Consider the following 10,762-nt stretch of genomic DNA (forward strand, 5'->3'; position numbering starts at 1 on the left):
GCATCTTTGACTTGGGAGATATCAGCTTGTTCTCTGCAAACTTCTCTTCAAATACAATGTACAGAGTTCTAAATGCATCAGTTTTGTTATACAATAATATGAAATCTGATTAGACATTTTAATTACCTAATTATTACCCTTTATATTATACCTCCAGTCCACCTCTTCATATTCCCAGTGTCCTTCATTCCTGTGTATGGCTTGATAATGTTTGTCTTTGAATCAAACACCAAGAACATAAGCCAGATTACACAGACAAAAGCTTTTTCCTTGAAAACCGCATTTTTTAATTCAATTACTAAGGTGGCCCCCGGACCACTGGCCGATTAATGTTGAGTTCCATGGTCAATGTTCAAGAGCTTTTTTTTTTTTTTAAACCTAGGCTCATGTCTGTTATTTCTTGCATGAAGGCTGACACACAGCACTCAGTAGGTCCATTCTTTCAGTCAGTGTCCGAGTCCTTCAAATTAAAGCTGCTGACATTGTTACATAATTTCTACATCATATCCAGCACTTGAACTTGAAGAAGGCCTGTATATCTGGGTCATCTACAGACTTGTGGTTCACACCAGCATACACAGACTTACACAGGTCTGTCTTGAACTTGGCATCCAGGGTCTCTACATACTTCTCTATGGATCCTTAAGTAGATTGACAGAAAAAATGAAATATTATTTTTTAATGAGATTATAGGTTAAACAGGATTTTAAATGGATATAAACATATTGATGGGCGACTTTGATGTTGTACTTTTTGAGTAAGAATTTTTCTTCTTAAACAAGATATAGCATGGAAGTGATAAGAAATAAAACAGTAGTCTATTGAGTCATGAAATTCAATACATAATGAAACAAGAAATTCTTCAAATGGGATTACTAAAACAGTAAAACTATCAATATGTAAAACAGCAAACTAATGACATCAATGTCCAAACAAGGCTTATTAAGATATCAAATTAGGAATTTTGCCATGTTAAAATTTCACTGACCGAGGCCCATTACTCTCCCCAAGGCAATTAAGTTTGGTCCCAGCCTGGGGTCATCAAACTTCTCCGCCTTCATCAGCAGTCGCACTATCTCCTGGAATATGTAGGCATCATCAAAAGATGGGGTCTCTGGGACAGGAAACCTGGCATAGATATCAACTGCAGCCATGGGGTCTTTTTTGATGATCATATCTGCTGATTCTATGTAAGCTTCATGAAGCTGGAAAACGGTGAAGATAAAGTTACATTTGGTGTTGAAAAAACTCTTAAAGACTACACACTTAAAATTTTTATGGAAACTGGTTGCTCTATTAAAAATTAGCACTTTATTTAGGGCAATATCTCACTTTTTACAACTAACAGAAGTGTGTAGGGTGGCACATGTATACTACAGAAAGCGGGGTGTTTCCATCATGGTAATATTCAAATCATGTTTTAGATATCAATCTAAAATAAAAGTGAAAAGCAGTAAGAAACTCACATCAGGTGCCAGAGTGATGACCTCGTGGTAATATTTCAGTGACTCAGAGAGATCTTCGGCCTCCCTGGAGAGTGCCCTGGCCAGTCCCAGTCTGGGGTGGTGTGCCTTACGGTTGATAGGGGCATTGGCAGGAACTGGGGCCACAGCTGGGGACTCTGCTGGTTTGGTCTCTGCTGGAAAGTTGATAATTATGTTTTGGCAATGTCTTTACAGTGAATGTCAATCTCTTGTGTCAATCTCTTGAGATATGATTCCAAAATAGGATTGCACAGTAACAGTTTTGAATCTGAGTCATTTAGATGAAGCTTGACATTTCTTACATTTAGGGCAGATTTTTTGTTCCATTGTTAGTCTGGATGTAGTCAGTATTGCCAAGTGTATGTATTCATTACCTGGTTTTTCCTCTTTGGCAGGTTCTGGTTTGGTGGCTGCAGGAGCAGCAGCAGTCTTGGCAGGTGCCCCTGGTTTAGCTGCAGCAGCTCCTCTCCCAGCTGGGGCTCCACGGGCAGCGGGTTTAGCAGGGGCTGCCTGAAGTAGTGAGTGTATATATATATATATATATAGGGTGGTTAATATTAACAATAGGGGGCTCCACGGGCGGCAGGTTTAGCAGGGGCTGCCTGAAGTAGTGAGTGTATAGGGTGGTAAAACAAAGCTGAATGTAGGTAAAAATGCCAGTATGAAGCAGCTTTTTACACACTATCTACTTTTCTGTAGTTTTTGCATTGTATTGTATTTCAGACATTAATTGCAGTTTCATGTTAATGTCAAAGATATACATGTTAGCTATGTTACTTTAGCAGCAGCTCCTCCTCTTGCGGCGGCTCCCCCGCGTGCTGCAGCCCCACCACGTGCAGCTGCACCTCCTCGTGATACTGCAACGACAAGTGACAAAATGTCAGCTATTCTTCTGTCTGTTACAATAACCCTAATACCTCATTTTTTTTCCAATCTGGACTTTAAATGGCAGCAACTAAGTGCAATTAAAACTCCCTTTTTAAACAAATAATTGCACAATTGTCAATAAATTGTCAATTCAATAAACTGTCCTAACTGAAATTTTCTCAGAGAATCCATATTAAAATGTTTAGTTAATCTTATTTCAAAAATGCAGACTTTAACAACAGAACCAAGATATGGTAACTCTACATGTAGTAATAGACATAAACAAGGCCAATTAACTCCCCTACCTCCCCTGACAGGTGTGGTGGCTCCCCTCCCCCTGGGTGCCGCTGCTCCTCCCCTGCCTGCCGCAGCAGGGGCCTTGTCTGCTGCTGGGGCCGCTGCGGGAGCTTCAGCTTTCTTTTTCTCTTCCTCTGCCTTCACCTTGTCCTGCCACCATTTCTGTCCTATATGTTTTTGAACAAAGGCATTTTAACAATGAACAAATAAAAATGATGGGTATGCATGTATATGAATTTAGAAAGGAGGCTTTTTCTTATTATCTTTCTTCTTTTGTCTTTTTTCATTTCATTTAATTTCTTAAATTTTATTTCTATTATTGTTATAATTATCACATTTTTGTTAAAATGCATATAATGATTTTCGGTGTATTTGAAGAGGAGCACACCTTTAATCTCCTCTGGTATTGGCCCCGCTGCAGGTTTCCCCTCCAGTGCAATACTGGCCAGGAAGGACTTCTTACAGTCGTCCAGGAGCTGCTTGGATGCCTCTGACCCAGGGTCATTGTCGTACAGCTCCAGTTGGGAGTTACCAAGAAGATAGAGGGCGTAGCTGTTGCAAGGCTGACTGGTGACCAGCTTCTGGCTTGTCTGTATCAAATAATAATAATAATCATTATTATAACAACAACAACAATAATAAAATTTTTCCAATGGATATGTCCATATTAAAGGAATTAAATGTCAAGATTTGTTTTTTTTTTTTTTTTTTGCCCCAACTTCCTTTTTTGAGAAAAAGAAAGATTACAGACAGCAAAGTTTCAGTGTCTCCTTCAGAAAATTAACTTTATCCATGAAAAAGAAGCCAACATTATAACTATTCAATTTCAACAATTTTCTTCCCAAATCTAAAAAGGGGATTTAAAATAATGATCTAGATATGTCTTCACCTTAGCCTGCAGAGCCAGCAGATCACTATTGGTGGGAATGGTGGAGTATCTTATCAGTGCTGACAGACGCTCACATCTCTGTGTGATCAGTTTCTCGTTGTCTTTAGGATTGGCTGAGAGCTGCTCCAATAGCAAGGAATGTGCCTCCAGTAGAACCCACTCAAACTGTTTATAGGTGTCGCCTCTGGAGATCCTGGTGAGCACCTGCGTGGCAAGGTAGGCAGCACTGAAATATGAGTAGATGAGTGTGAATGTACAGCACTTAAACAGTAAAACTGAATTGAACTGAAGATTTACTTTTTGTAATTATGAATTTTTTTGTTAGTGAAAAATGTTCCTCTTCATTCACGTATCAAGATTTAAAAACAAAAACAAAAAAAAAATGGAAATCTGCACAATTTTCAATTACTTACCCTGATGTTTTAGTTACAATAAACATTTACAAAGGAGTTGTAAGCAATGACAAACAATAGAATACATCTGTGATATTTTACCTGTGGAATACATCAGATGATGACATGCAGTCTTTGACATCAGGGTTGATAGCGGCCAGTTTGCCCAGCTGGACAATACCCCGAAGCAGGTGGACATTGGACAGTCTATAGAGATTCTCTGCACTAAGTTTTGGCTCCTCATCTTTACTGAAATGAAACACAACGCACAGAGTAACAGATTATTTATCTGGTCTAAATATAAAAGTCAGGTCTCCATTCCACTTTCTACAGAAAATACTGTAAAATCTGTGAAATTTTTTTCATTCCCTGAAATTTCACCAATTTTTATCGTCTTGCAGATTTTTTTTTTACATTATGAAAACTTGTATCTTAAAATTCACAGCACAGTGTCTTGTACAATTCTATAATATTCTTATGTTTAAAGAAATTCGTTAACATGAGAAGAACAATATATATCGTAAATTCTTCCAGCTATCCTCTATGTACATAGACTACCTTGTGCCCTCCACACCCAGTGCCTCCTGTGTAAGCTGTGTTAGCAGTATCTCCATTCCCTCCTGCAGGTAGCTGATGGCCTCCTTGGCTCTGTCTCTAGGTCCATCCTTCTGTAGGGCCAAGGCAAGGCCAAGGTAAAACCTGGGGATAGAGGATAATATAGGATAGAATGAAAATAAACTTATTTTGTAAATTAACTCTATTTGTACCAGTTACTGTTTGCAGGGAATACTATGTATTATATGAGTGTTGTCAGATAATGAAATGGCCAATGACTTCTATACCTGAACAACTTGAAAAAAATTTACTGTCTCATCTTCAACTTTTCTAGCATTTACTCTAGGTCAACATCACGGCAGTAATAGGTTCTGTCCCACTCACCTTGCCATCTGGTACCAAGGGTTCTGTCCAACTCACCTTGCCATCTGATACTGAGGGTTCTGTCCCACTCACCTTGCCATCTGGAACTGAGAGTTCTGTCCCACTCACCTTGCCATCTGGTAACAAGAGTTCTGTCCCACTCACCTTGCCATCTGATACTCAGGGTTCTGTCCCACTCACCTTGCCATCTGGTACTGAGGGTTCTGTCCCACTCACCTTGCCATCTGGTAACAAGAGTTCTGTCCCACTCACCTTGCCATCTGATACTGAGGGTTTTGTCCCACTCACCTTGCCATCTGATACTCAGGGTTCTGTCCCACTCACCTTGCCATCTGGCACTGAGGGTTCTGTCCCACTCACCTTGCCATCTGGTACCGAGGGTTCTGTCCCACTCACCTTGCCATCTGGTACTGAGGGTTCTGTCCCACTCACCTTGCCATCTGGTACCGAGGGTTCTGTGCCACTCACCTTGCCATCTGGTACTGAGGGTTCCAGCTCAGGGTCACCTCCAGTCTCTTCACGGCCTCCAGGTAGTTACCCTGGATCACCAGCAGGCGGCCCACATGGAAGTGGTACACTGCCTTGGCCTCGTCCAGGGACAGGGCATCCATGTACTTCAGGTAAGCCTGACCCAGGGGGGATGCCTGGTCCTCTGCCTTCTGGGCCGCCTCACCTTCCTGGAAGGAGGGGTGATTTTATTGACTAGAATTGTGAATAACCATATCTTTATTATACATAGCCTTTTATTTTCAGTCCTTGACATCAACTTTCTGTGTAAAGTGATGTCATGTTATGGTAGTCATCTAATGCTATGTTGTTATGTTACGAGCGTTGTTACCTTGTGAAAATGAGCACCTGTACAAGCACTTCAATTCAGTATTTTCAAACTCTGAATCAAGATATTTTTTATGTACATTAATATACAAGAAATAAAGAGCAGTAATAATTCTTAGACTTAATCAAATCAATGCAAATACTCAAGCATCATCATCCTGGAAGGCATCAACTATTCTGTACCTGAGTTGCCTGCTTGTTCTTCCATGCATACAATTTCTGCACATGCTCAGCCTTGTCCCCTTGACCACTGTCCACTAACTGGTGATACTCTGTGTCCAGGGCCTTCAGCTGCAGGGAGAGGGGGGCATTGGGCTCACAGCCATGGAGCTTACAGATAGCAGCTATCTCCTCAGCCTTGGAACTCTCTTTGGCTTGGAGGTTCATGCCAGCAATCTCTCCAATACCTCTCTGGAGAAGAATTGAAATACTAATTTGCTTTCTTTTTAAAATGCATTTGTCAGTTTCAATGGTATTGACAAAATATCAAGAAAATGTTGCTTTTTAGCCATCTCAGTTGTACTTTACCTACATGTAGCAGGGAAAAAGAACTTTTATTAACTCAAAAAAAAAAAAAAAAACTAAATTACCATGGATATACTGTAACAGTAAAACACCGAACATCATATATCAATTTTGCACTTTATACCTCTTTTTTCAAATGAAACATGTCCTCAGCATAGTATTTCTCCTCCAAGACTAGGCCAAGTTGTAGGTGGACATTGGCATCCTTGCCTTTGGTCTTCAGGGCACAGGCGTAACAAAAGGCAGCATGGCTGAGATGATCTAAGGGGCCCTCGCCCTCGGCAAACTTGGGTGCTTTACCTGATAATGATAATGGATGAGGAGAGAGAACAGTTTCTTATAAATAAAAATTGGTGTTGATATTGAAACAAATATCTTCTCAAAGCTGCATATGCTTATTAAAAATCCTTCAACTTGTATTTCATTAATCTTACCTGGTTTGGGTAATGTCTCAAAGTATTTCTGAACAGAGTTTTTTCCTAAAGTGACCAGCTTAGTGGCATTGGTTTCATCAAAGATCTGATGAAGTTGTTTCTCCCAAGGCCGCACTTGGATGGTGTGAGTGATGGGAGCGTCTGTTGATTTGAACTTGTCTTTCACATCCTAAAATAGGAAAGATGCAATCTAAATTAAAAACTCGCTGAAACTGTTACAAGGGATAAATTCAAAGTAGTATTAAGGAGATAGCGTACTAAAGTATTAATAATAATAATAATAATAATAATAATAATAATAATAATAAATAAGTGTCTAAAATTCAAATTTGTTCATTGGACTTTTCAATGCAATGTAAAATGATAGTAAAAAGCTTAGAGAGGAAAAATTGATTGAAACAGGAAATGTTGATCAAGACAAATAAAGTAGAAATTAAAATGTAAATTCATCACTCATTTTAAAAAGTCATTCGTAAAAATTCTTTTCATAAACTTTTTCCTAAGACAGGTAATTATTTTAAAAGCTCAGTATGCCTGAACTGATGTTGTTGTTTATAAGATCAAGAGAGGTGCAGCAAAGATGAGGTCAATGGAGACTTGAAGTTAAACAAATACCTGAGCTTTTGGTGTTTGATTGCAATCAGCAAGTTTTTCTCCAAGTTGTCCAACCTTCACAGTTTCTGATGCTCCTGCAGAAGATAACGCATGCACTTGGTTTTAATATGTGAAGTCTACTCATCAAAGATTTACCTTTAATTCAAATATGTAAATCATGGGTATTTTTGTTATATTTAATTCCACTTTCTTTATAAATCTTTCACACAGACATCCATGAGTCATTACCTCCATAAACATGAGGAATACAGCCACTGGCCTGGGCCAGCTTCTTCTCTAGATCGTAATCCTGTATCCTCCAATCCAGTGCCAGCGGCATTTCATTCAGAGGGTCAAATTTTGACGTCTTTGTCAGCTCATCTATGATTGGTCCAGAAAAGCTGTGTTTGGGGTCACTCCCGTTGATAGTGACCGGGCAGTACAGGGGTGCAAGGGAAACTGGACACTCTAGGGCTGCTGCTAGTGAGGCATCAGATATTTTAATGTATCGAGGAATTTGGGTCTTTGTCACCAAGATTGTGTATATCTGAAAAATATTAACACAAAGAATTATTATTACATTCAGGACACAATTATATAATGTTACAAATATTCACCATTATCTGTAATAATCAGCAAGTAGCAACATATGCATCTGCCAGTATTTACACTAGTACATATACCCTGACATGGGGAAAACTTTGGAGAAAATAACTACAAGAATCCTGCAGGTCTCTCCAATTCTGTGCTGGCCAGAACTAAGTATTTTATATTCATTAGTCTATGTTTACAAGTGATTTATTTTTATGCATAGTATTTTTACAAAAACCTTGCCAGTCCAGAGGACCTGTATTGCCAGCTAGCACATGTACGTTCACATGTGATCGGACAAAAATATTAAATATATGCAAAAATATGCACAAAAATAATCCTGTACCTGTTTATTTGACCCATCAGCAGAGGTCACCTCCACCTCTATCTTGGTTTCCCCCACATTGAGAGGGGATGGCTGGTCTGCTTTGTTACCATTCACAGTTAGCACACACTTGGGATCAGGGGGCGTGGCTGCCACTGTCACCGTGGCAACATTACATGGCAACACACCTAGACAGACAGACAATGATGCATATATTAGATCATTTTCGGGATTTATCTTCTGAGGTATTTAATTAATAAAAATGACTTCCAGAAGAAAACACAGTATCACTGATGTGAAAGTGTTTTTATTCAGTTGATAATGGTAATTAATAACCCCAAATATTCATAATGTAGCAGAAAGTATACTTACCTAGAAAAATATTCAAACTAATATACTCAATACTTATACTGAGTCAGACATTAGATACCTTTAACTAGAGTACAGATTAGCCAATAAATGTCTACAAGTACTCCCATATTACTCTCTGCTCTTTGTCTATCTTCCTTGACTCCAAATGATTGAAAAGTTTCTCCTTCCATCAGAATAGAATTTTATTATGCACTTAGAAAAAAGCACTTAGAACATGGTACTTAGGTTATGCACTTAGAAAAAAGCAGTTATTTCTCCAATCAACAGCTAGCATAGAGAATGTTGTATACTCACATACCTCCAATATTTAGATACATAACCTATTCACCGTGATAGCTTATTTCCCTGAGAAATGGTGCTCTGGATAGACAGGTATATACAACATTTTCAATATTATCTGGAGATTGAAGAAAAGTTCCTGCTTTATTTCCCCTGCCACCTTCATATGATTAGCATCCAAGTTACTGATGGTTATAGACTTACAGCTATATTCATATCTCCCAGCACTGAACTCTGGTGACAACACCCCAGTATTCAGCTTCAGGGCACTCAAGGTCGCATCCCTGGCTGACAGACGCTTGGCATGAACAAAGTAATTCTTGACGGTACCATCCTCGGCAGTTACTTCTATTTTGATGTCCAGTACCTCCCCTTCATTCAAAGGAACTGTTTTTGATCCGCCACTATTCTGAAGAAATTCAGTTAAATTTTGGATAGTTTTAGTAACTTTGTGCAATCAATTTAATACTGGAGATGAAGGAAAGGGGATACTGCTTCCAGAGTTTTGGTTCCTCACTAACAGCAGGCCAGGTGACAAACAGTTAACAAACAGTAAGGGAAATGTTATTGTTTCAAGTATATTACTGGCTGAATAATCACTGCAGCTACCGGTAAGTCAAATGAACGTATATACAAAGTCAAAGGCCAGGGTTTATTTCAATATATTACATGGCAGCACTAAACCTGTCTCAGTAAAATCTAGAAAGTAGCAGACTAAGGACCTAATTAAAGGCTACTAATGCCTCAAACAGAAGAAAAAACAGCTAACATCTTTTGAAGAGCTGTGCTTTGATAAGATAATTGTCTGTACTGCTTGTCGTGCACTATGCAAGCACGCTCGGCTGTCACCTTGATTGGATAGTAAACGATTGTCGTAAAAACGCTAAATGATATTAAAACCGGGTGCATAAACTTGGAAACCACCTAGGGCAACCTTGGACTGCCACATTAATCCAATACAATGCAAAAATAAACTATAACAAGTGGTTAAAGCCTTCAAACCGAATGTCGTAAAGTCCCCATATACCTCCATAGAGACAATAAAATAGAGTAAGCTTCTGAAACAAAAATAAACCAACTTAAACATAATAATCGAAATAAAATACTGCCGGGCATTGGAGCGGCCTAAAACTTGGCACGCTTACAGGATGATGTAGCCTGCAGTATTTGCGGTAAGCGTGCCAAGTTTTAGGCCGCTCCGATGCCCGGCAGTATTTTATTTCGATTATTATGTTTAAGTAGGTTTATTTTTGTTTCAGAAGCTTACTCTATTTTATTGTCTCTATGGAGGTACATGGGGACTTTACGACATTCGGTTTGAAGGCTTTAACCACTTGTTATAGTTTATTTTTGCATTGTATTGGATTAATGTGGCAGTCCAAGGTTGTTGTAGGTGGTTTTCAAGTATATGCACCCGGTTTAATATCATTTAGCGATTTTACGACAATCGTTTACTATCCAATCAAGGTGACAGCCGAGCGTGTATGCAAGTTATCACAGTACTAGTGACTAATATCCATTTCTAACCAAGCTCAAGATGAACATAGCTGCTTTGCAAAGAGCTAACAATCTTAACACTGTACCCAGCAGCACTCAACATTCTGTCACAGCCGAGTAGGGTTAAGCCTGTATTCTTACCGAAATAGAGTACGATGCACCACTATCACTGGTAAACAGATCAAACGTAATCTTTTCTACTTCGCTTCCTAATGTCACATGATATTCTGTCACGTCTCGCTTGAATGCGGGTTCAAGTTTGCCTGGTTTTATCGTCAGCTTCTCCAAGTCGCAGTCATCCATCTTGCAACTAATGACGCCCAAGTGCGGGGCAGTAGTTACATTTACCCCAAAAAAATCTCCAACCATTAAAGAAAAATAGGAAAGCATTAATATATGTTATTGACATATAGCTTAAATCAGTAGGTAATTGATAAAATAGT

At 39.0% G+C, this 10,762-nt stretch overlaps 1 protein-coding gene across 2 annotated transcripts; it reads right to left on the reverse strand.

The window, feature by feature from the left end:
* Positions 1-332: 332 nt before the first annotated feature.
* On the reverse strand, positions 333-10,657 carry LOC106180218 (uncharacterized). 2 transcript variants are annotated; one of them, XM_087007051.1, is made up of 19 exons: positions 10,461-10,657; positions 9,027-9,231; positions 8,193-8,359; positions 7,505-7,802; positions 7,277-7,350; positions 6,662-6,830; positions 6,352-6,527; positions 5,886-6,113; positions 5,337-5,545; positions 4,488-4,628; positions 4,032-4,178; positions 3,538-3,763; positions 3,037-3,238; positions 2,657-2,815; positions 2,262-2,341; positions 1,859-1,994; positions 1,467-1,636; positions 989-1,205; positions 333-641 (listed from the first exon to the last, which is right to left on the reverse strand). In XM_087007051.1, exons 1-19 carry the CDS (start codon positions 10,620-10,622, stop codon positions 502-504), a joined length of 3,306 nt encoding a protein of 1,101 aa, XP_086863177.1. In that variant the 5' UTR covers positions 10,623-10,657; the 3' UTR covers positions 333-501. The 2 variants fall into 2 exon arrangements, with proteins under 2 accessions (XP_086863177.1, XP_086863176.1); XM_087007050.1 differs by having other exon boundaries at positions 1,467-1,639.
* Between the last annotated feature and the right edge of the window lie 105 nt (positions 10,658-10,762).

Source organism: Lingula anatina, chromosome 2, assembly GCF_051362555.1.
Source record: "Lingula anatina isolate TDL-2025a chromosome 2, LinAna3.0, whole genome shotgun sequence".
NCBI classification, from domain to species: Eukaryota; Metazoa; Brachiopoda; class Lingulata; order Lingulida; family Lingulidae; genus Lingula; species Lingula anatina.